Raw genomic sequence first — 26,749 nt, 5'->3', positions numbered from 1 at the left:
TGGAATAAAGAATATAGTTTTTATTTATACTTCCTCATCACCACATTAGTCATTTTAAAAATTGAGATTAGATGGCAGCACATTACTATAAAGTGAAGTGTGGAAATTCATTTCTCGCGGTTTTGCCTGTCGTCTGCTTGTTTGGAGGTCCTTTGTTTTAGATGTCTCTGTGGCTCTTGAAAAAATAATTGAACTGGAAGTTTGATCTTTCAGGTCAGTTTATAAGCTTTGTTTATAAAAAGCAAAAGTGAATGAAAAATTTAGTTTTTTATGGCTGAGCTTCGTCATCACCACATAAGGCACTTCTGATTTCGAAAGTAGGTAGCAGCAGGGGCGTAGCCAGAAATTTCGTTCGGGGGAGGACCAAAGTGACAGAACAATGGATTTGGCCATCTTTTTCCCTTTTTTCGGTCATTTTCTCACATTTCGGGGGGGGGGGGGACCAGATCCCCAAGTCCCCCCCCCCCCATTGGATCATCCGTATTTCACGGAACAGACAAATTTCTCTTATATTATTCGATATCTCTATGAGATGGGAAGCGGGGTGTGTCCGGTCTTCAAAGGTCAAAGGCTGGGATCTCTGGTGGCCAAACTCTCTTCCAGGCCAAACTTTTCATGCCCATCCCCCCCCCCCCACAAAAAATTAGAATTATCGTCCCGAGTCTGCTCCCCTCTGGTTGAGACCGACCTTCGGGGGCAGGTGGGTCTTGTGACGCGGACGTCGGATCAGAGCGGGCCAAAATGCGTGCTTGCCCTGGCATCTAGTTGCAGTGGGAAGGGCCGCAACTAGTGGGGGAGCAAGTGGGTCCGGCGTCAGGGGCACTGGACCAGCGACATTCGTCATTATGATAGACCCGGGGCATTTCGAAAGTGTTTCAGTCTCGTGGGTGCTCGTCTAAAGCTTTACATGAAGAATTTTGATTTCTGTATCAATTGTGAGGTGCTTAAGCACCTTCTGGCAAGGCCGTAGCTAGGATTTTTGCAGCCCGGAGCAAACAGCATTTCACCGCCCCCACAACGCCCTGCCTTATGATACTATCCTGATTGACTACAGGTCGTGGAGCTGACAGGACTCCAGCCCTGGGACGATTAAATTTTTTTTTTCATGCCATAAATTCATTATAGAGGATATAAGTATTATATAAGTGATATAACTATAAGTATTTAACTTATAGCTCAGTGGCCTAGAGATCCTGCTCCAGAAGGGGGATGGGGGCACAAGGCTGAGCCACGGCCGCAACTAGATAATTTGTCACCCGGGGCAAACCGGCATTTTGACGCCCATTGCCATGTAGAACAAGCAAATCTCAATTTCACGAATTTTTCTTGAGCAAATATGATCCGTCTAAATCAGGTCATAGTGATGGCGCCACGTGTACAGATCCTCGATCAAAGACGTCCATAATGACGTTCCAACTCTCCTATAATAAACAAATTGTTTCTCGTGAAACGTGTTTGAAGGAGCTGCGACGAAAGGTTCTCCCGTGAAGCCATTTGAATATAATTTAAATGTTTGCGAATGAAGTTGTTTTCAATGGTTATATTATTTCTCTTCAAATTAAATACAAACTAGTATGCATGTATAATAATATAATTACGGTAATTATTTTTTTTTCAAAGTACAATTGCAGTAATACTATCGGTGGAGATATAAGGGTTTTTTTTTTTGGGGGGGGGGGGTCATCTAGGGCGTGTTTCTCGCATGGGCAAGTAGGGCACGCACCCGCAAATTTCCGGGGCTCATCGTTAGGGTGCCAATTTTAGCACCTTCTTTCTGTACATTTCTAATATTTTATCTTTATTTGTATCTAATATTAATCTTCACCATGCAGGCTGAGAGTGACCTGTTCGGTAAAACGAAAGAAGGGGGGGGATGGGTAATTTAAGAGCTTAAGTGTAACATGAAACACCCTACCATGGCCTTTGCATCTGAGACAAAGCCCCTAGACTACTATCGCACACCAACTCCAGTCATACATTGCCATATGGCAATTTCCAACTGATGGAGTTGGGTGGGAAATTAAGGTGCCATCTAATGGTGGTCACCCCAGTTTCGATAGGAAAGAACTTTTTTCCTGATATTCTTTTGACTGGATTCGATCCCATGGACTTTGACGGCAACCTTCATAGTAGGAAACGAGCATCTTGCAACTCAGGAACATGGCCCCATAGACAGATCTTTGGCGAACCCCAAAGCTTTCAAAGTCTTCACGGGTGTCTGTAATGAATTTATAGTGTGAAAAAACAAAAAATATATAATTGTCTTGAGCCCTGTCAGCCCAACCCTTGTTGGAAGGGCCATGCCACTACCAACCCTCAACTATCTCGAACCGTTTTCGAGTTATGGTAGGTGATCGATTATGGGAAAAAAAGTATCAAGTCCGAAAAAAAATCACGAGAATATGTGAAGCTTTAACAAGACCTACACGCAACCTATGCACATATTTGAAAAGAGCAAATGAAATCCTATAAGAGGTAAAATCTATTCCAACAGAATACTTAAATATTATGGGGAGCTACAACTGCTGGAAGATTGATGGAGTTCGAAATCAAATCGAATTGTCACCAAAACTTTTACTCTCATGTTCCGCACACAAACACCCTTCTAGCTACAATTATAGGTGCAGTAGCCCAGGTCGATAAGATACTTGCCTAAAGTACCAAAGGATGTTTAGTGATGTCATCAGTTTGTCCTTGTTAGAAAACTTCCTGATGCAGAGAAACGGTGACAACATCACCACAAAAAAAAGATTGCTACCACAGGGAGTCCCACACAGAGGGATTAGCATGTCATCTAATCCTTCTAATCTTTGTGCTTCTCCAAAACCCGATTCTCTGTGCAGACAGGCACCCTTGATTTTCATGATGTGAAACAGTGACAACTGTGTGGCGGCTAGAAGACAAGTGGATATTCAAGGTAGAGTTTTTACAGATTCCCAATGATCTCGCAAATTTCCAATCGTATATGGTTTTTCAAAAAAAATGTGTATTTCCAATCTTTGTTTTACACCGTATAGACGTTCTCTTTGAATGGCAGTAGATAGCCGTGAAGGTACCAGTTTCCAGTATGTAACATGCAGGGGAAAACTCTCCAAAATTTGAAAATTCTGTACACAGCTCGTCACACATTCAGGGACGCAACAAGATATATATCATCTCGTTCTTCAACAACCAGCGGGTTGTATCAATACAGTATAGTTAAATGCTTCATTTGCGCTTCAAAGTAATAAAAGTATGGTAAAAACTATTTTTCGAGGACATCATGATAGACAGAAAGAGTGGGGAGAAAAAAGTTTGAGAGGTTTTCCCCTCTGTGATTTTCTTTCTTCTTGAAACTAGAAAGCAACACGCCAGTGCCATCTCTGCGTTATAAGAAATATTGCAATTCATGATACACATTTGAGTTCTATTTTAACTCCTTGTAATTTCCGAATAGAAATTGGCTCCATTGGAAGCCAGGGGCTTGGTTGATTTCTTTTCTATGAGTAGACGGCTCAGTCATACACACGACTAATGAGCAACAAATGGAGAAAATGAAATATTGAATCACTTGTGGCCTGATTTGGCTGATGTCAGGATCCAGTACTTACTTCACCGCACACCAACTCTGGTCATATATCGCCATACGGCCGGCAATTTCCAACCAGTGGAATTGGGTGTGAAATGAAGGCTCTCTATCCATCGGTGGTCGCCCCAGCTTCAATAAGTAAAGAAAAAGAACTTCTGACGTTCTATGCCCAGATTCGAATCCATGGACCATGATGGTAACCTTCATAGTGGAAGACAAGCATCTTACCACTGTGTGTGTGTGTGCCATTCGGGCAGGACCCAGTACTGGATCGCAGCCTGGTGGTTGAGAAACACTATTGTAGACTACTGTGATGCTTAGTAGCAGTTGTGAAACTTTTCTTTCAATGAATATCATCACACTGAAAGCATGTTTTTCTTTTTTTTAGTATAGCATCACTAACAGAGTGGTGCCTCACAATTCAAAGCTAATTTGGCGTTTTATGTATATAATATTCCACAGGGCTGCAACTGGGAGGGGGGAAGCAGGCTACTACTTCACCAAACATCAACTCGGACCATATCGCTATATTAAAATTTACTGCCATTAATGAGATGGGTTGGAAAGGAAAGCGCTGTCTCTTGGTGGTCCCCTCAAGCTCGTTAGGGAAAATATCTAAATCCGGCCATGGGTTCAAACCCAGGACTGTGACAGCTACCTTCACAGTGGTAGACAAGCATCTTGCCAGCACAGCACTCGGGCACTTAAACATTTTGGTCCGTCAAGCCATAGAAAAGTGATGCCAACAGCACGCAGTGTTCCCAGGTGGTCACTTTCCCATGTACTAACTGTGCCCGATGCTGCTTAACTTCTGTGATCAGGCGAGAAACTGTGTTTTCAGCATGGTATGGGAAGCAGGCTGCCAGACCAGACACAACCTGTGCTCTGTCCCTTCCGGGATGATCCCGGAAGCAGGCTGGCGCTGAACCAGAGAGGCAGCCGAATTTGCCCTTTAACTGCTTCTTCTGCATTACACTAGGGTGCCAAAATGTGTGCTTTTGACCCCAGGTGACAAAGTATCTAATTGCAGTCCTGATATGCTATTTCATGCATATGAGGTCCTGAGGAATTTTAGTGTCGAATTTTTTTTTTTTTTGTGTGTGAATTCAAATTGCAAGTCACCACTGTAGTCAGTATGGATTGTTGTTTGAGTCACTCAATAAGAATCAAGATGTTTGTTTTGTAAGTTTGTGTGTTGTCAATGATGGCGAGAAAATTACTGCAGCTGATTAGGTAATCACGTTTGAGAGTAACTTTGAAGATTGATTTATTTTGAAACTTTTTCATAATAAATTTCTTTCCAGATTCTATCAAGAACAAAATGGGTGGTTGTTCCGCTCCAAATTGTACGAATTCCTCTCGTAAAGGATTCAGAATGTTCATGTTCCCTAAGGATCCAATGAGAAAGAAGCAGTGGATCATAAACTGCAACAGAGATGGTGTTTTCCGGATGAGGCATGCGTGTTTATGTGAGGTGAGATTATTAAGGTTGAATTAACATAATTTTCCCATAATGAAGCCAACACCTTCATCTGTGATACCTATCTGATGTCAAAAATGATTAGTGGTGCATGAAGAGTGTTCTGTCCAAGACATGTTTGGCAATTTCTTATTAATAATTTCATCAAAAGTCATGCACTGATCTTGCTCAATCAGTTCATCAACAAACTAACAAATCATCTGCAATGGTAAATGGATGGCTACTTCCTCTCCTTCCCCCCCCCCCGTAGCAGAATATGTTGAAATCTTCAACGCACATTACAGAACAATCCATTTTGCTGCAGAACAATCTGGAAGAACTTTTTGAAAAAGTGTAGGAAACATTGTTATGGGAATTTTTACCATAGAACATTTCCAGTCAGCCGAGGGCTCATTGCAGAACAATGCAAAACAGTCTTCTTTAGGGGAGGGGGGGGGCACTTCATTCATCATCATGGACATCCATGTTCATCCTTCATTAAAACTTCAACACCAATGATGCACAGATGACTCGTCTGTATCGCATCACCGTACATGTCTTTGATCTCCCAAAAAATTTTGCTTGGTTGCACATTTTTAGTATTCAGATAACAACACACTTTACAGTGACACGCAAAATGTTTTTTTTTACGTTTTGATCGCTCACCAAAATAACAAAGACTGTCAGAACGCGATGTGAATTTGTGCACAGTTAGCGGAAGACTGATTGAAACTGGTTGCCCTTGAGTTCAACACCTGCTGCCGCCAAAGTGGTGTGCATGTGCAAATGGGTGTTACATTCTGGATGACTTTCGTATAACCGAAATTGCACATTTTTCAATCAATGACGTATTGGAAATAACAACCTTGAACTCTGGTACTGAAAGAATGAAGTTTACATGTGTAGATTGAGAATTTTTTTTTTGAGAAACTGGGTCTGCAACACCCCATGCATGTGCTGCTGACTTAATGACAGTAGCCTAACTTTTATATCTTATCATGAATGTGGCAGTTACCCCAAGTGCAACTGCTTCTGATGTAGACACAGATGCACATTGATGGTTTTTTCGCCTGTGGGTTACACAAATTTGGCTGCCCTTCTCCCATTCTAGTCTAGTTTTCTTGACTACTCTTTCCTCGAACTTGTTACCCTGTGCTATATCTCGCTTGGTCTCTCCTCACTCCTGTAAGTCACTCTTTTAGTCATTCACATGCTTGCACACAGTTTTTGGTGACTTTCATGCTTACACACTGTTTTTGGTGACTTTTATGCTTACACACTGTTTTTGGTGACTTTCATGCTTGCTCACTGTTTTGGTCACTCACATGCTTACACACTGTTTTGGTCATACACTTGCTTGCACACTATTGTGGTCATTCCCATGCTTGCACACTATTGTGGTCATTCCCATGCTTGCACACTATTGTGGTCATTCCCATGCTCACACACAGTTTTTGGTCAATCACACACTGTTTTGGTCAATCACATTCTTGCGCTCTAAGTCATTCTTTTTATCATTCACATGCTTGCACACTGTATTTGCCTCTGGTGACAGGGACTAGCCCTGGCCCATTGAGCAGGATGGGGTGTTCCCTGCACACAAAGCCCCTTCCCCATCTTCGGGTCTTTTCAAGTCCCGCCCACGAGAAGGAGAAAGTGGTCTTGGGTGTCTCTCTTGAGAGCACCCCAAGACCCCTCTCGGCTCTCGATGAGCCCATGCTAATACACACACTAAGTCAACTCTTTTTGTCATTCCCATGCTTGCATACTGTTTTGATCACTCACATACTTGTGAGTGAATCACATTTTATATATGTGTCGTAGATGAATAAAATTTTGAGAAAAATTTTTTTTTCATGAAAAACTATTTTTTCTTTCATGTTCCAAAATTTTTCCTGTTTTAAAATTTCTACTCTATTGTGGGTCTTTTGGTAAATATATTTTTATACCAGATTAAATCTGATAACACTTTGAGCTCATTGAAAGGTTGACATTTAATGCGTGATCAACTTTTTTGGATTTGACTTTTGCAAAACGACTTAATATTCATATGTCTAAAACCAGATTTTTCTCTGTCGGATGCCCACTCTGTTATGTCATTACATAAATAATTGGTTTTTTTTTCATCTATATCAACATCAAGTGGTAGTGCATGGAGGTATGCTCATTGGCGGAGATAGACATGGAAGTCTGGGGGGGGGGCAAGGTCATTATTGCTGGGGGCACGATGATGATGATGTCAATTCATATATACACATATACATTAGATCTGTCGACTCCACACTTTGGATGTTGGGCGGGGGGAGGCAATGTCCCCCACATCCCGTATCTTCGCCCATGGATATGCTTCGAAATATAAAAAAAGTTTTCATCAATCATTTAAATTTCTAATGAAAAATCATTTCTGCTAATTTGTCCACTCTTTTACGTTTTCCAAAAATTCAAGTGGCACAACGGAATGGAAACTATGATTTAAAGCAGTGAGTGATTCCCAACGTGGGTGTTAATGCCACCTGGGGGCATTAAACCCACGTAAACACAAGATTTATACCAACATCAAATTGCTATTCAATTTCAACAAAAATTTTGAAGTAAAAGAAAAATCATTCTGATGATATAATATATACAGCTAAGCAAGATCAGTGTTCACTTTTTGACCAGATTTTAAAAAATTTACCAGACCAAAATTCAAACTACGAGGTGGGGGAAGACGTGTGTTTTTAGAATTGCCTCGTGGGGTGAAAGTTTTTCAAAGGTTCTAGAGGAGTCTCTGGATCATATTTTGTATACAGTTTTTAAGAAAATAAAAGTATATTTGTGCTTGGCCTATTTAGAATGTTTGAGATATTTTTCTCTCAGTTAAAAACATTTCTGTGCACTCTGTTACAAAGATGCCCACTCTGTTATGGGAAGCACTTTTGCAATTCACGTTCAGAAAAATTTGAGAACATTTCAAACTAAGATGTTGAATTATATATTACCAACCTATTGTCTGTCAGAAATAAAAAGTTTTGATTTTGAGTAGCTGAATATAAGAAAAAAATAAACTTTTCCATGTGCTGTTTCAAAAAAATCATCAAAACAACAGAAAAAAGTCAACAAAATTTTTTAAACTGAATTTTTTTTTAGCATACATGTAAGAAATAAGTTGATTTTATCATTTAAAACATGAAAACAGCAGAAATAATTATTTTTTACAACGATATTGGTTTTTGTTATAAAACCCCAAAAAATAAAATATTGTTACAAAATAAAAGTGAAAAATATAAAAGTATGAAATATTACACTTCAATTCATTGGTTATAATCTGAGATCAATTTTATTTTAAAAACTCAACTTTGAATTTTTCATTTCAAAAATTAGGAATGACCCTTATGCAAATTTTGCCGCCCTTCTTCCATTCTACTAAATTTTTTTACCCCTCTTCAAATTTGCTGCTCCTCTGAACTTGCCGCTCTGGCCTATAGCCCGCTAAGCCCCCCACCCCATAAATGCACCAGTGCGCACAAATGTTGGAAGAGATTGCACATTTTATTTAAGTTCCATTCGTCAAATACACTTTATAAAATAACTATATCAGAATCATGTTCATTGAATTAATTGTGAACAAAAGGTGGGTAGTCAGAAATCTTTTAAATTCTGTAAAATTTTGTTGTTTTTTTTCTTTCTCTCTCTCATAAGGCACATTTTGAGCCAGATCAATTCGAAAGCAAGAGAGTAGATGGTTGGAAGAAACTGAAACCTTGCGCTGTGCCAACTTTATTTGATCTTTCGGAGCCAAAAAGAGCTTATATACGGCAAAAGAGTCCTTCAAAGCAAACAAAAGTTTTAAGAATCAGTTCTGTAAGTGTTGTAATTTTTATTTTCTTGTTTATTATTGCTATTGACGTATAATTGATGATTGTGTTTGTTGAACCCAAAGGTCTGTCGAATGTATTTGAGAAAATACAAAATACAATTGAAAATAAAATTGTTTAAAATGACAGATCAAGCGTTTGATTACTTTTCATGTACAGTAGGACCTGCTTATAATTAGGTGCTCATTTGCAGCAAAAATACTAGTTATAGCCTATCACTTGTTGAATCAGTTTTCAAGTGAAAAAAATTAAATTTCAAAAGTTAAGTGTTAAAATCAATTATAAGGAACATAAAGAACATTATATCAATATTTGACTGATAAAACATATTTTTCACTTTTTTCTACCAACTTTACGATTTTTTATTTTACCTTTTGGGCAGTTTTCCCCCCAACAATAAAGAACACAAAACACGGAAACGGAGAAATTATGGTAATAATCCTCACACTCGAACACAAGGTATTTTTGTATCGGGAGTCCGTCGAGAGAGAGAGAGAGAGGAGGCTGAACTAACAACTTTTTTTAAATTCTGGTCCATCTCTTATCTTCATTTTTGATGCTCACTCCTCTCTTCTACACAAAGTGTTGATGTTCCTGCACCTTGTGTGAAAATAAACCTTGAGGCATCTTAATCTTAGCCCCATAAGTCTTTTGTTGAATTAGCTGATTGCGACATTTATCCCTTGTCAAATTGCATCATCTCTGTATTAACTTATGCAGACCTCCCAACTCTCCGGATTTAGGCGGGAGACTCTGGATTTTTCATCCTTCCTCCTGCTCTCTGGATTTGTTAAAAAATTTTCCGGATTTTGGCAGAAAATTAGATTTTACGCGAGCTTTCACGTTGTCATGACGTCAATGACTGCTGTCGTCGTTAGCGAAAACACCCACAGAGGATAGTCGTGGTCATTTCCATGGAGCAGCCGTAAAAAAAATGTGTTGATGAAGCAACAGGCAAAGACGTGACTGTTTGTGTAGCATTTATTGACAATCATTTATCGGGGGAAGCTATTCGTTTCCAAAATTCTTGTATAATCGTTATTGTATTCCATTAACAGCCGTGCTGTAAACACAAGTGCTTTCGTCAGCATCTTTTGTATTTTGAAAATTTTTAATTGTTTCCTCTGATTAAATATGTCTTCAGAAAGAAAATATAAAACTTTAAGCTATATAAAGTTTTTAAGAGTTCATCCACGAAAGAAAAAACTTATGTTTTATGAACAGTATGTAGATGTGATTTCTCTGTTCTGCATGAAAAGACTGACATGGAATTATATTCTGCACAGGGGCAATGCAGAACCTACCTTGGGGGGGGGTGGAACTTTTCCATTTAATTGATTAAAAAAAAAATTCTGGGAAAAAAATTTTGTGGTTTTTTTTTCATCTAGTCTATGAGTGCCGGGGGGGGGGGGAAGAGAATCTACGGATTTCTGGATTCCAAAAGTTGGCACGTTTGCTTATGAGAGTAGTAAAAGAAACTCAAACATTTTTGTGGATGTCCATGTATTTACATATTTCTCATTTTCTTTAATTTCTTTTTACTTTTCTTTACAAGTTACCCTTTTTGCAACCCTTATCCCTTAATCTATGATTATTACCTGTAGATCTATGAAAATCCTCCTCACTATAGCCTAAGCCAGTGCATGGGTTTTGATCCCCCTGGGGGTGAGGGCTTGCTTTAATGAACTGGAGGGGGGGGGGTCACAAGAGATTCTCCAAAATGAAAATGTCCAAATAAGAATTTCATTATATTTTTTGCAATGTAAGTAAAAATATGTCAAAACTAAAAAATGCCTCGACTCAGCTGAACAACTACTTACCATTGCATGCATGATTTTCCCTTTTATATATATGAGTTATTGAAAAATAATTTTGTGTAATAAAACAAGGGTGGCTGTGCAACAATCATGACAATGTTATGAATATTCAAAATACTATAACTAAAATAAATGTTATTTTTTCCACAAAAAGGACCCAAAAATATTTCTGCACTGGGCGCCGTGTTTGGTAATGGTGACCCTGAGTTTGGTTAGCAAGTTACCCAGTCTGCACCATTATGATGTGCAATATATGCATTCCATCCCAACTTACAGCTCTGCTGATGTCAGCACTGTCAGCAGAATTCGAAGCTAAAAATCATATGGGTAGTTTGAAGTAGTTAAAGTATGCACCCATAAGAAAAAAAAGTTCGGTTAACTAGGACTTCTCCCGGTTACACTGTATAACATGGTTTGTTGACGGTAGCTCCTATATAAATCGATAGTCCAAAGACAAATTTGACCCTGAATCCAATAGGATGCTTTAACTAGGAAGGGAATTAGTTTTCGCCATATTTTAAAAATTTGTATATTCATTTACAATTTTTCTGAAGGGGGATTATGCAAATAACTATTTTGTTCTTTCTCTTTTAACAATAAGAAATTATTTTTACTATCAAATAAGTAAATCCATTAATAATATTTAGCACTATTTTTCAGGCATGTATTGATTCAAGTCACATGCGTGACTGGGCATGTAAATTTTTGAAGATTTTTCCAGCCCTGATGCATACCAACCCCTTATTTTGTGGCTATTGTTGACAGATAAGTGGGGGATAGAGTCAAACCATTTCCCCATTAAGTCAACTTGGTATTTTAAGGTTTTTTCCAAGGAATATTTAAAGACTACGAAAAAAACACCATTTATTTTGTGAAAATTCAAAAAAGGGGTGAGGTATTAAATAACACTATAATAATAGAGAACTTGATGTCTAAAGTGAAAATCACAGCAATTGATGATGTACGAGCAGGAAAAAAATGCATTACATATATATAAAATATGATGGAGCCTCAGAAAAATTATGTACGAAATGGAATATGTGTGATGCAGGAAATGTGTTAAATCAGGATCCTTTTGTATTTGTTAACATAAAAACATATCCATTTTACTCTTCAATTTATTTTTTTTTCCTTTTGTGCTATTACTCTTTTGTTGTTTTTCACATATTTTAATTTTTGGTTTCACGTGTAGGACCATTCATATTCGGAATTCAGGTCGGAAAGAAAAGAGAGTGGTGAATATGCACCATCCCACAAATTTTGTTTCTCGTGTAAGTTTTTTTTTTCTTTTTTCCAGTTATTGAATGATTTTTATTTTTAAAAATTACTCGCACATAACTGTTGATGTTTTATCAAGTGAATACATATAGTGTCGCTTCAATTAATGATTATCATTCATTTAGAATACCATAAAACCTCACTGTATGATTCAATGTAGTAACACATTCCTGTACAAATATTTTTTGTTCCAAGTCTTGTTTGTGAAAATACCTATAGTATATTATTGAACTGCAGCATCTCTAAATATTGATAATTTCTCTACAATTATATTTTTCCCTTGTCCGCAGAGTATCGTTATATAGAGATATTACTGTATTTCTTTAATTACAACCCAGGGTGCACTTAGCAAAGTCTACCTGTTAATCCAAAATGTACTTCCAATCAAAAAGTTCTCATTTCTTCTTAACTTTCACCATCATTTGATGGTGTGGCATAACTCTTAAATCATTATCATCCATCTCTTTTTTTAATACCAATCATGGCTTCAGTGCACTACTGCACTTCATTGGGAAAGAAATGATGGAAGGGTTATGAGCTGTTATAGTTTTATTTCCACCACTATATACAAACCAAGGGTCAAAGTATTCTAATAATTTTAGATGGAGATAAGTGTCTGTCTTTTCTATTCATCAGAATGATTTCTGAGTGAATTTAAAGGAGAAAAAAAATTATGAATGTGCCTAAGATCTTTCGCTTGACTGATTGTGAGGAAGGGTTTACACTTGATTTACAAAATAGTCACAGTGTTTCACTTTCACTTGTCTGTTTTATTTCTTTGCATCAGTTTTTCTTATTCACTGTTCTCTTTAATCCCCTGCTTTAGATTTCCTTCAACATGATTCTTCAGCCGTGGTCCCATTAAGGAAGGCGCCTTCAATCGTTGACACGTCACAGCCCCCATTTTGACATTTTAATAAAGCCTGCAAGTCATTAAGCCATACTACAGCACTGATCCTCATTTTTGAATTTCAGTGAGGCTATTAACACCTCAAAAACAGTTACCATGAGAGTTTCCCTTAAAATATATCCCTTGGAATTTTCATGCTCTATCAATAACTTGACTATGTACAAAGTTTCTCTAATTACATATACCTTGATGTAATTTTCTCTGCAAATCTACATGGAATAAACATGTTGATTACATCTAGCAGAAATTGTCACAGTTGAAGGAATAAATGTTAACTTTTGTTCTTTCACCGCAACCTGAAACATTCCACTCGCAGTGTCCGACTCCTCTGCTATCAAACTTAGATTTCGCCCATACTTTTCTGTGCAGCTGAAATCTTAGTCCCCTACACCTCCAGTAATATTGACAATCTCAAATCAATTCAAAATGAAGTCATCCGCTTCATCCACAACTGCTGGTTCTTTTTTTGTTTCTGTTTGCGAACTTAAATTTGAACTTAAATCTCCACCCTCTTACTACTCTGAGAATTATTTCTCAATTTATCAAGCTTTATAAGATTCTCCATGACCATCTAAACTTTGATACTTCGGGAATTCTAGCTAAGCTATCCTATTTCTCCATATAGAAAGACTTGACCATCCCCAAAAACTTGTACTCATTTTTGCTTCTGCTGACTGCATTAAATAAAGCTTCTTTCCTCATACCATATTTGAATGAAATAAACTCCCCACCCCCACCCCATCGTTGGTTCTTCCTCAATCACCAATGTTAAGCAATATACAGATGCATAGGTAACAGGGCATATGGCATTTTACTGGCAAACAGTTGATCCTAGAGTCATACTTCAAATTAGAAAAAGTATCAAAATAGTGTACTGAAAGGATGATGTCACTCTCCGCTACCATACAAAGGTTTTAAACAACTGGCTGTTGCAAAGATAAATTTTTGGAAAGAAAGAATATTCAACTGCTTTAGCAAAGAATCGAACCTACGTCCTTTCACTTTCTGGTGAATGCCCTAGACCTCTAGACTACAAAGGCAACCAATCTCGCAATCTTTCCTTGGAGCTTGTGTGCACTGAGAGAGACTGTACATGGACTGCCAGACCTGACTCAAGCCACTTTCCCCACAAAGGCAGTTGAATTTTCTCTCTTTCTAAAAATCTGCCATCCTTTCATAAGTCGCCATCTGGTGGCAACATCAACAATTGTGCGGCTGTCCATTTATGGTCCTTTTCAGTGTGCAGGAGCTCCAAAAAAAGATTAAGAGATTGCTTTTGTAGTCTGGTGATCTAGGGCGTTCACCCGGAAAGTGAAAGGAAGGGTTCAATTCCCTGCAAAGGCAGTTGAATTTTTCTCTTTCCAAAAATTCATCTTCGTAACAGCTAGTTGTTACAAATAGTGTAATACTCAGATACGCCATTCATGTTTCAAGGGATTGTGTAGTTATTAAAATAAAAATGCTTACTTTTATGCAACCTGTTTTTAAAACAGGTTGGGTAAACCATTTTTCCCATATTTACTGGTTTTTTTTCCCCAACTTTCTTCCGTTTTTTTAAATTGGAACATCTTAGTATATATTGCACTTGGACGTATGGAATTTTTTTTTTTTTTTTTTGGCATCAGAAGAGATGAGGCAACAACTTTCTTATTTGGTTTTCGAGCACAGGTTGTTCATATAAAAAGTTAAAATTTTTATTTTAAGAGCTATATGACCTCTTGCAACATTAATGACATCTGAGTACTACATGTTATTTGTATAGTTTTTCTAATTAGAAATACGCCTCCCAGGTCAACGATTTGCCAGTAACATGTGGTGCAAGCTGATAGCTATGCATCCTCTATGTATCACATTCAAATGCATCCTCTATGTATCACATTCAAATGCATCCTCTATGTATCACATTCAAATGCATCCTCTATGTATCACATTCAAATGCATCCTCTATGTATCACATTCAAATGCATCCTCTATGTATCACATTCAAATGCATCCTCTATGTATCACATTCAAATGCATTCTCTTGTATAGTCCTCGTCTGCCAACAATATTGTATAAATAAATGCATACACGTCACCAAAGAAATCAGAAGGTCATATATTGAAGACCCTTGCTTTAGAGCAAAAGTGCTCAATTTTTAGAAGAGTATGAGCCACTTTGTTGGTTCAGAAACGTGTCATGGGCTACTTATATTATCGTAGAATTTGCTGTGGTCCACTTGTATTACATGGAAATGTGCTGTGTGTCACTTAAATGATCTGAAAGTATGCTGCATGCCGCTTGATTGATGTTGAAACGTGTTACATGCAATTTAAAAGGTCTGGATATGTGCCAAGAGCCACTTTAGTGATCACTGAAAATATTGTGTGCAGCTTAAGTGAACTGTAAATATGTGGCAGACTGCATAAGTGATCTTGAAGTGTGCCACGAGCCACTAGAGTGATCTTGAAATATGCTGGCCAGCCATTTAAGTAATCTGCCAATGTACCACATGCCACTCAATGAACTGTGGATTACTTAAGTGATTTGAAAATGTACTTGGAGTTGTTAAGTGATCTTGAACAACAAAGGGCTCAAGCTCAATAGAGCTACAAAGACATAAGAGCTCACCAATTGTATAATAGAAATATATATTTAAATCTGTATATATATTTTTTTTTTAACGTATTTTTATGTTCATGTATTTTATATGCATAATAAAGCACCCGACACCGCCCTGCCCCCTCATCCGGGCAATGGCTAAAATTGACAATGGTCGATAGAGCCTGGGCGGTGCACGGTATGAAATGAAATGTTGTGATCTTGGTATGTGCCATTGGCAGCTTAAATGATTTGGAAGTGTGCTGTGAACCACTAAAGTAATCTAGAAATATGCCTCAAGCCACTAAAGTGATTTCATAATCTTTCATGGGTCACTTGAGTGGTTTGGTTATTTGTTGCAGGCCACATCAGATTGACTCCAAAGGCCACGGGTTAGACATGTATGCCTTTGAGTATTTAAAAACCCCAAAAGGGATCACGTGGCTTCAGGTTGAGAACCATTGTTTGAGAGCACAAATTTGTCAAATCCATTACTTTATAAATTTCAGCTTGAAAATCATGCATACTGGGGTTGAATTATTGTTTTCTGAATCATCTGAGTTAACAATGTTTGTAAATATATCTACATTGAACATGATTGCAGTGTATGCATAGCTCTCTTCTTACTGAAATATTTCTTAGTTATTATTATTATTTTTCAATAGCAGATTCACACATTGAAGATCAGCCTGTGCAAGAAGAACAGGCGAAGAGACCTGAAATCATAGTTTTGAAATCTGCAGATGTTGTGCAAGCCAAACATGTACTGCCTGATGTTGTTTCGCTGTGTGAGAGTGTGAATGCAATTCCGCCTGAAGAAACAGGAAAAAATGAGCATGAAAGCATGGTTGGTGGGGACTCTTCTGAAAATCCCCCATTGGAAAACTGTGAAACTTCAGAAAATCCTCCATTGGAAAACTGTGAAACTTTGGAAAATCCCCCATTGGGGTACCGTAAAAATTCTGAAAATCCTCCATTGGAAAACTGTGAAACTTTGGAAAATCCCCCATTGGGGTACCGTAAAAATTCTGAAAATCCTCCACCTGAAAATTGTGGAACTTCAAAAACAACATTGCAGCCGTCATTTTCCACTGTTGCGCCAAATATTGTTTGTGTACAGAAAGACCTGGATAGTTCCTTCCTTTCGGATTTGTCTATGTTTCACCTTATGGCTGACTTTATACGAGCGAACAGACCCAGTCATATTACTTATACAGTCACGAACGTGCTTGCATGTGCTTGCGTGAGGTTTGAGGTGCCGATACAATATTTAACCAAAGTTTACCCCTGCGAGCATTTTTCAGGACAGAAAGTGGTATATTCTTGCGCAGTCAAGATCAAAGATATATTGTTATCAGAAGATGTTAGCAGAGATCGAGACGAGGCCCATTCTCGGGCTGTTAAAATAGCATATGATCTGATTTTGAGTCATTCTTTCTGCATCGAAGTAAATGAATTTGGAGTGATGTGTTTGAAGCGCATCCAGCAAAGATCGCATCAAAATCCACCTCCAGCACCTCCTACAGGTCCAAAACGGGCAAGGGCAAATAAGAAAAAGAAGAAAAGGGAAAAGAAAAATAATTTGGTCATAAATGTACCTAAAGGTAAGAAAAATAAAAAGCAGATGAAGTTGAACAAAGCTGCACTGAAAAATGTCAACACTGTGTCTAAGCAAAAATCGAAAAAGGCCAAACTAGTACCTTTGGAAGAGACAATTTTCATGTCCAAAAATATTAGTGCCGACATTCCTCCTGAAGGGGAAGGAAAAGTTGTCTACTTGGCAAAAAATGTGGACTTTATTCCTGCTGCACCACTACCGAAATTCGTTATCTATGACAATTCTGAAGTCACCAATGTGCACAGCGATTTCTCAACATTGAGATTGTCTGCAACTCTTTGTAATATTCCTGTCAATTTCCAGCACAGAATATACACTGTTGGTGAAACTTGCGTTCAAAAGTTAGTAAGTTTTATCATTGCATACAAAAATCTATATGTATATTGCATTTTACTCTGGACTTGCTCTAGTGAGATATTATCATTCAATTTTTTAACTTTCCATTATCAAGTGCGACCACTGTCCCAGTTTAACAATGGTTTTATAACGAGGTGTTCTAATCTTATATTAGAATGCATTCTAACCACATCAAAATATTACACTATGTTCTTTGCTTTAGTATTTAAATAGTCCACTAGATGTTGTTAGCATTTCGATTATCGATAATTTAGTGAGCACAGGTGTTTGGACCATAGATGTGGCTTAGAATCATAGTTATGTGAAATTACGTTTAGTGATAGATGTTTCTTACTTATGTAAATAACCTCTACCGCAGGCATCCTCAACTTGTTGCTTTCAAGCACCACGGTGCTCTTTAAAGCATCCGGAGTACTCAATGCTCTTGTTTGATGTGATCACGAGTACTCTACCAACGTTCCAGCTAAACACCTTGTAAAAATTCAAGGATTAAAACCACGCAGCTTTTTCAGGCATACATATTTCAAATTTTTGCTGTACGGGTGCTCTTCTTTTGATGATATTTGCAGGCAGTGCTTGCAATCAGAAAAAGGTTGCAGACCTCTGCTCTACACTATCAACTCCTATGGCATTAAGATGCCTTTTAAGAGTGCAGTGGCCAGTAAGTAGACCAACAGCGCTACGAATACCATTTTTGCAGATCTTCATCTGCTTCTGCCTAAAACTAGAGCAGTCAGAATTTACCTTTTTTGCCTGTTGCTGACCATCAATGTTCAGACAATCTTGGTACTGTTTTTTCCCAAAAACAATATCTCTAATAGATTCCCGTGAAATGCCCAAAGCTGGTGGCTCAGGACCAGTGAACAGAATGCAGACCCCCCCCCCGCCCCCACCTTTTTGCCAGATTGTCAGTCAATTCATTACCTCAATGACCAGGTGCCCAGCAAAAGCTTGACTCTGTTGTTGTTGTTGGATAGATTACAGCCTCATACTAAGCAGTAGGTTATTGCCATTGAGTGTAAAGGGTTATGCTTTATAACACCATAACTTCTGTTATTCCTGAAATTATTGGCCATCCTCAGAAAAAATTTCATTCGTGCGTCTCTGGGCTCATAATGTTAAGAGTTCACTAAGCGTCAATGTATACTCCGCTTATTTATATGAAGATTTAGATTAGTGTTTCTTAAAGTGGGTGATGGAATGATCTGGGAAGAAGGACAGAGTGGAAACTATGGATATTAGGCTATAAGGGTTATTATATGTAGGGTTATATATATATTATATTAGGCTATTAGGCCCAAATTGTTTGCACAGCAGATATTTCTGCAACTGTTGACTTTAAAACATGCTTCTAGTTACAAAAAGTTTCAAAAGCGTGCAGTTGCTTAACCCCTTTTCAATCACAGATGAAGTATTTCGTCCAAATGCCAGTGGAATAAATTAATCCAGTTCTTTGTGTTTTCTTTCCTCTCTCTTCATCATCTGGAAGCTTTATTATAACTGAACCAAAGTTGTTTCTTCCCTCTGCTTTTTCCATATTCCTGTCAGTGATTTTTTTCCCTCTACATATAATGTATCTCTCTACTATATACATGTAAGAGCAAAATAAAACATATTTGGTGAAGTGTGAAAAGGTAAATCTACTCTCTTATCTACTACTAGCTGTTACCCGCAGCCTCGCTCACATAGATTTGGTAATCTGGAAATTGCTTGGTGATTATTCCTTCTAAAAACATTTGAATCCCTCATGACCCCCCTGGGGTGTTGCAATTCCAGAAATCCTGTCTTGACGGGAGTCTCCATATTAAAAAATATAATGCCGCCGAATTTCATATTTATAGCTTTTCCTCAGCGATGATTGTGCCATATAGCCTTTGCTATATAAGCCCCTCATGACTACTTTACGATGATCCTTAATACAAAATATTGCAATTTTTTTTCATGATTTCGAAAAAATACTGAAAAAAATAGTTTCAAACCGATGTTTATATTCATTTAAAATTTTTAAATTAGAAAAAATATTGGTTACCATTACCAAAAATCCATGGCAGGCGCAACAACATTTTGGCTCGATATACTAGAAATTTTCCTCTTCAATATCACTGTTGTGTTTTTTCGTTACACGATTATATACTGTATATATATATTTTATATCGTTATTTGCTTGAATTTTCCATAACGATGCAATTTTGCATTTAGTTTTACATGCAGTTATAGGCATGAGGTATGAACATCAGTATGAATATTCGGTCAGTTTTTTTTCTCCTGAAAATAGGTTTCTAGGAATTCAAGTATTCGCTCATAGATTACAGGAAGTGTTCCGCTTCCGCGCGAGCGCTGATAGATACCATTGTGAGACGCGCTTAATGGGTGCAGAAGTTTTGGTTTTAGGTCCTCCTTTTTTTTAATTATTTCTTGCCATGTTCATTGTTTCTAAATGCTCTAGCGGATCACAGAGTGTTGACACGAGTCACGTCTTCCCACACGAACGCCATCTTCCACGCACAGCTGGACTGTTTCTCCAGATGCGCCCCTTGCCTTTAGTGTCTCTTCAGATAAAATAAGTGAGAGAAGGGGGGACCCACAGGGTTCCGGCTTGCATCTTTTATGTGACTGTTGTATGTTTCTGAGGCCCGTCATTTAGGGGGGGCAGAGGGGCCATTGTCCCCCCCCCCCTGGCTTTCGAAAATACACTAAAAATTTTATATATATATATACACTGAAGAGCCCAAAAAACTGGTACACCTGCCTAATATTGTGTAGGGTCCCCGCGAGCCCTCAGAAGTGCCGCAACACGACGTGGCATGGACTCGACTAATGTTGCTGGAGGTAATTGACACTATGAATCCTGCAGGACTGTCCATAAATCCATAGGAGTAAGAGGGGGTGGAGATCTCTTCTGAACAGCACGTTGCAAGGCATCCCAGATATGTTCAATAATGTTCATGTCTGGGGATTTAGGTGGCCAGCGGAAGTGTCTAAAGTCAGAAGAGTGTTCCTGGAGCCACTTTGTTGCAATTCTGGATGTGTGGGGTGTCGCATTGTCCTGCTGAAATTGTCCAAGTCCATCGGAATGCACAATGGACATGAATGGGTGCAGGTGATCAGACAGAATGCTTACGTACCTGTCACCTGTCAGAGTCGTATCTAGACGTATCAGGAGTCCCATATCACGCCAACTGCACACGCCCCATACTATCACAGAGCCTCCACCAGCTTGAACAGTCCCCTGTTGATATGTAGGGTCCATGGATTCATGAGGTTGTCTCCATAGGTCATGTCCATTAGCTCGAAGCAATTGGAACCAAGACTCGTCAGACCAGGCAACGTGTTTCCAGTCCTCAACAGTCCAATGTCGTTGTTGTCGGGCTCAGGCGAGGCGTAAAGCTTTGTGTCGTGCAGTCATCAAGGGTACACGAGTGGACCTTCGGCTCTGAAAGCCCATATTGATGTTTCGTTGAATGGTTTGCCGCTGACACTTGTTGATGGCCCAGCAGTGAAATCTGCAGCAATTTGCGGAAGGGTTGCACGTCTGTCACGTTTAATGATTCTCGTCAGTGGTCGTTGGTCCCGTTCTTGCATGATCTTTTCCCGGCCGCAGCGATGTCGTAGATTTAATTTTCTACCGGATTCCCGATATTCACGGTACACTCATGAAATGGTGGTACGTGAAAATCCAAATTTCATCGCTACCTCGGAGATGCTACGTCCCATCTCTCGTGCGGCGACTATAACACCACATACAAAGTCACTTGAATATTGATAACCCGCCATTGTAGCAGCAGTAACCGATCTAACAACTACGCCAGACACTTGTTGTGTTATATAGGCATTGCCGACCGCAGCGCTGTACTCTGATTGGTTCCATATTTCTTTATTTGTATACGCATGCCTGTACCAGTTTTTTTTGGCTCTTCAGTTTATATATACAAATATATATATACATACATTGAGTACATGTGCTTTGCCTGCCCCCCCCCCCCCCCCCGCGGGAAAAGTTGAAATGACGGCCCTGATGTTTCTTTTCACCAGAGATAGCCAAGCTTAGAAGTTCTCTGCTCTTCCATTCCTGAATACTGTATTTTTGGTTTTTGAATACTCGCTGTAAGCAAAACTCGATAAGAATCATCCATAATAACCATGAGCAGCACATCAACCGTAATTATTATTTTTTTTGATTGGCTTCAAAAATTTTATTCAATGTTCATTTTTTCCACATAAATTTGGAAGAAACAATTAAAAATTCCCAAGTTTTTGAGAGCCACGGTTAATATACAGGGTTTTAAAATTATACGTTGCTTTCATATTATTGGTTGGAATTTTTTTATAAATAAATTTCAGCTGAGGGAAGGGAGAAAAGTCAAAGGTTAGTGACGCGCTGATATAAGATAATTATTTTTTTCTAAATTTCAAAATACTTTTCAATAAAAAAAAACAATGGTTTAAGAAAACCTCACCTGAATTTCTGAAAGTATTGGCAATAGTGTTTTTTTTAATTCTATAATTATTACTAACTCATTGTGCAATTTTTTTACATGCATTACGTTACACATAAAAAAAAGATTTTTCTCATTGAGATTGGCGAGAATCGGCCATACGTTAGCAAGGTCAAGCAACGATACATTGGTTTAGAGGCTTTCGTTTCCATAGTAACGAGTGATGCGGTTCCCTCGTAGCTTCCCCTTCACTGCAGAGAGAGTTAACCTGAAACAGACTATAATAGCTGTCTTAAGTCGGAAGGGAAGCTATGACAAAAAAAATTCTGGAGCAGGCACGTGTAGAAAGAACTGTTTCTTAGGTGCTGGTTTCAACTGACTCTCAAACGTGAACAAAAGATAAATTCAATGTCGTACTTGTTTTTTTTTCCTACATGAAAGCCCCATAACTTTGACATCATGAATACATTAATGTCACACGCAAACGTAATCAACAGTTCCCTGCATTTGCAAATTTGTTAGAAATGCTCTGGTAGAATCCTTACAAGGTGCAGCATATGTATGGTTTAGTCGGGGTCATGGTCCCCTCAAGGGTGGGAGGTGGGACTGAGAGTGCTTCAGCCCTGGGGCCTGAGATAATTACCATCATTTTTTGTTTTTTCATGCTATAAATTCTCTACAGAAGAGCCTGCGAAAAGTCTAGTTTGGGGGCCCACTAAAGATCCCATCCTATGAGCCCTACTCCTGGATGTGGGGGGCCGTGGTCAGGGTATGTGCATTTTTAATTTGGTTTTTTTCAGGCGAATTATTTTTTTTTCATTGTGTGCCTTAATTGATCAATATGAATTTTTCTTTTATAGTTGTGAGATATACATGTGTGATCAGTTAGTGTGCCAAGCGATTGCAAGATCAAAAAAAGATTCCACAAAAAGTGCTGTAGTAAGTTTACTTCAAGCCCTCAGAAGGAAATTTTACACTATCAAGGTAAATGTTTTGTTCTACATTAATTTCATCAGATTTATCAGTGTTTTGATATGAAAAGAACCTCTATGCATGAAATAACATGCTCATCACTTTGTTCAAAGATAAACTGAATTCTGATTTCTTATTCGTGCAGACCTAGATCAAGATAAGCAGAAGGCACTTTTTTAGCCTTACTATTGATATTTTTCTGTTTTATCGCATAGTCTCTGCTAGAATGAAAATAAGAACAAAATAGACTTCAAAACTCCAGTGCACTACACTTAATGTGATCACATTGGGACTTGAGGTTTCTGATAATGATTACTAATTGATAACTATATCCAAAACACACCCAGACACGATTTCAGATAAATGTGCTGACCGCTACACCACAGAGACACAATTTCTTTCTTTATAATACACAGTAGCAAGCACAAGAGCATTGTAAGAGTATCAGTGTCTGATTCCTATCGGAGACTACCAATGTTTTTTTTCCGAAATGTTCACATCAATATATAAAGAAAGTCTCTTTTGTTAAGGGTGGGAAATGTTTGTCAGCAAGGGAAAGAGGAGGGCACAGAGAGTCTGCAGGCTGATAACTATGACTTGTGAAGGGGGAGGAAATGAATATCTGGTTGTATCTCAGCTTCGGAATTCAGAAAACAAACCTTAGGTGAAGGTAATAACAATCCTAAATGATAGCATTATGTATGATTCTAATAAGCAGCATCTGCAGTATTATTTTTTGGCTGTAACTGAAAACTCTACTTGCCTTTGATAATTATTTTGGTTGTAACTGATAACTTTACTTGCCGTGACAACTTTTTTGGTGATATCCCGCATTTTTTATGAGAGTATAGTAAAACTTTGATTAACCATCACCTTCCGGACCAGGGCTGTGATGGATAACCAAATAGATGTATAACAGAAATCTCTTAATACATATGTATAGTAACGTGATTTCACTGCAGGCTAGGGAAGAAAATGAAAATGAATGTATTAAATCAGGATCGATTTCAATCCTTAAATGCAATTTTTACAAATTTGTACAAGGTTTTTAATTTTAACTTTGATCAATTGTGCTCACGAGCATGAAATCGGACATGAGCATCGGGCACTCTGGATGTTCCAGGGAGCACCATGGTGCTCGCAAGCAATGAGTTGAAGATTCTTGCTATACACAGAATATCATTTTTTAAAGGAATTCATGGCATTTATTTTTCTTCATTTTATTGGCACAAGTGTTCTGTGGGTCTTTTCTAACTGGCACAAATTTCCCGTGGAACACAAAACATTAAGAACCCTTTAGTCAAACCCCTTCCACTGAAAGAGAAAAATAAAAGAAATAAATCACATCACAAGAAATTGTTTAAAATTTTAAATTTTGAACTGTAAGAATATAAATGGAGTCTGGAAGGGTATACAAGCATTCATGGAAAACTCAAATTGCCCCCCCCCCCCTGAAAAATCAAACTGTCCCATATTGGGAATCAACGGCATAGAGCGACACAGAAGCAGCATCAAGAGGATAGTCTACAGCATGTTTCTACCATAGAAAGTCTTCATACCGAGCTATTAGCACAGTTACAGTCTCTGTGAGTGTCATGGAAAGAATGTCTGCCAACTATATGTCCCGATATAATTATAAGTAGATTTCTAGGGTAGAAAATCTGCTATGACAGTAGATGATGAAATTAAAAATAATGCTGGTTTATGTCAATTTCATGTATGTCAAATTATTTTTTAAAAATCCATGGACTTCTCATTACACTTGGTACATTGTCATACAATTAATATTTTATGTGGCATTTACTTGTGTTACATTTCCATTTTAATAGGAGAAAAAGGTGCAGTCAGAAGACATCAAGATCACTCTCAGTCAGTTCGATGGTGGTCTCAATAACAGTATCTTTACACTCTCTGAAGAAAATATTGGCTGCAAATTGCTGAAGACAATGGGTTGGTCAGGTGGAGGTATAGGGAAAATGGGTGATGGAATCACTGAACCTGTTAGGTGAATGTTTTGTTCATGTATTGTCATATCTTTAACTTATGTGTTATAGTGGGAGGGAGGGTGGCGGAATATGTTTAGACTATGAGAAAAATGGTAATTAGAAAAGAGTTCAGAGTTTTCTACATTTTTTGAGCAACAATATGAAAAAAAGAAAAAAATCTCACAAAGTGATATATGATCAGTGTTTCTTGTGCCTTTTTTTAGCCCATGGACCACTTTGAACCAAAGTTTCTTCTCATGGCAACCTGTCTGATCTAGGGAAGGGACTCCTTTCTCTTATAAAGGAGTGAGATCCTTTCTACTTAATGAATTGGTTTTTGTCGATAACTAAATTTATAATTATTAATTTTTTTTCATGTCGATCTGGGCCAAGCACAGATTTATATCCCTCCCAAGAATCGAATTAGAAAATTTGGTCTGCCAGTTAAAATATGGGAGTATCCAATGAACCTGCACATGGTAAATCATCTGTCAGAAAGGATGATTCATATTATGGAAATTACGTTTTATCATTTCAGACATTCAACATGATACTTATGTAGTGAGTTCTTATCCGTATAGATGGCGCACCCTCCTCACGCTCCTGGTGATTGTGAAAAAGAACAAAGAATGTCAGTTAAAATAGTACCACTGATTTGTATAAACATGTGTCTTCCTTCTCGTTATATTTCTTTCATATATGTATATTAAATTGTTAAGTTTTGATTGTGTTTTATCTTGTCACTACAAGCATTGGATCACTTATATAACATGAAAATTCAAATATTTGTTATCTTCACTTCAAAATGTAGAAAACAGATGACCTCACCAGCAAGAACATGAAACAAGCATAACTGTTACAACATAAACACTTAGAAGCTACACATATACATACACATGAAACATGTTCTCGTGTTTACGAATACATTAAAAATTCTATAGAAGAATGCGGAACAAGGTACGGTTAAGTAGTAGTAGTCTTTTGAGGTTATATCATGGATTTTTTTAAAAACCTTTAAAGATTTAAAAAAAAAAGTCTATCAACTAACATTTGTACTTTTAAGCAAACCCCCTAGTCTCATCATTTTGTGAATGTTTGTGAGCACTTTACTTACAATCAGAATACACTGCATTCAAAATCCTTAATACATGTTCCTTAATTGGCGCTCGCTATAACAACCCCCATCATTCTATCAAAAGTAGACATTGTATCAGTTGTTATATGGAAAGAAAAGCATTGAGGGTAATCATTATATGAAGACAATTGAGAGACACATCATATCAGTCATTGTAACTGATCAATTGTTATAGCAAGCATCAACTTTATATTTTTCTGAGTTTTGCTGCTGCAAAACTGCCAAAACTATACAGGATTTTCTCACATTTGAGAAACAAGCGAAAAAATAGGAGGAATGCCATTTAAGTGGGCTGTAACATGTAGTATTGGTTAGAGAAAGAGTAGCCTGTGTGCATGTAGTGGGAAGACAAGCAATACTAAGGGGCGCGGTAGCCCGGTCGATAAGATGCTCGCCTAAAGTACCAAAGGATGTTTAGAGGTGTCGCGAGTTCGATACCCTTGAGTTTTCGTCCTTGTCTGAAAACTTCCTGACACAGGGGTACAACAAAAAACGGTGATTTGACCGCAGCAAAAAAACTACTACCGCAGGGAGTCCCCCGTCGAGGGGTTAGCACACCAACCTCTCGATGAGTATAAAAAAACAAGCCTGCCGTTCGGAATCAGCAATAAATTGTAGGTCCCGGTCTAATTAGCCCTCGTGTGCAGAAAAAGACTGTGGTGCGACAAAAATGATCAACAAGCAATACTATGCTTAAATATGGAGAAAATGAGAAGGGGAGGGGGAGAGTGGTCTGAAGATTGCCAGATGCTGAGAATTGCACTATTTCTTTCAAGG

The 26,749-nt window shown here is 38.0% G+C and overlaps 1 protein-coding gene across 7 annotated transcripts in view; it reads left to right on the top strand.

Annotated features, from left to right (window-relative positions):
• The first annotated feature begins 1,421 nt into the window (after positions 1-1,421).
• LOC149078027 (uncharacterized) overlaps positions 1,422-26,749 on the top strand; it is a 30,006-nt gene continuing 4,678 nt past the window's right edge. For 2 of the 7 annotated variants that reach the window (XM_089241585.1, XM_089241591.1), the window contains exons 1-7: positions 1,430-1,537; positions 4,873-5,042; positions 8,709-8,870; positions 11,894-11,972; positions 16,135-17,428; positions 22,741-22,864; positions 24,682-24,857. In XM_089241585.1, the coding sequence (XP_089097711.1) occupies positions 1,510-1,537; positions 4,873-5,042; positions 8,709-8,870; positions 11,894-11,972; positions 16,135-17,428; positions 22,741-22,864; positions 24,682-24,857 (2,033 nt within the window). In that variant the 5' untranslated portion in view covers positions 1,430-1,509. Of the gene's footprint in view, positions 1,600-4,872; positions 5,043-8,708; positions 8,871-11,893; positions 11,973-16,134; positions 17,429-22,740; positions 22,865-24,681; positions 24,858-26,749 lie in introns of all 7 variants that reach the window. The other 5 variants (XM_089241587.1, XM_089241586.1, XM_089241590.1 and 2 more) reach the window with 5 other exon arrangements.

The sequence above is a fragment of the Pholcus phalangioides genome, unplaced genomic scaffold, assembly GCF_987345545.1.
Source record: "Pholcus phalangioides strain wild (caught in Gottingen) unplaced genomic scaffold, Ppha-v1.0 ptg000014l_1, whole genome shotgun sequence".
Lineage (NCBI taxonomy): Eukaryota > Metazoa > Arthropoda > Arachnida > Araneae > Pholcidae > Pholcus > Pholcus phalangioides.
Note: the sequence above shows the minus strand (reverse complement) of the source record. Positions and strands in the feature narration are given on the sequence as shown.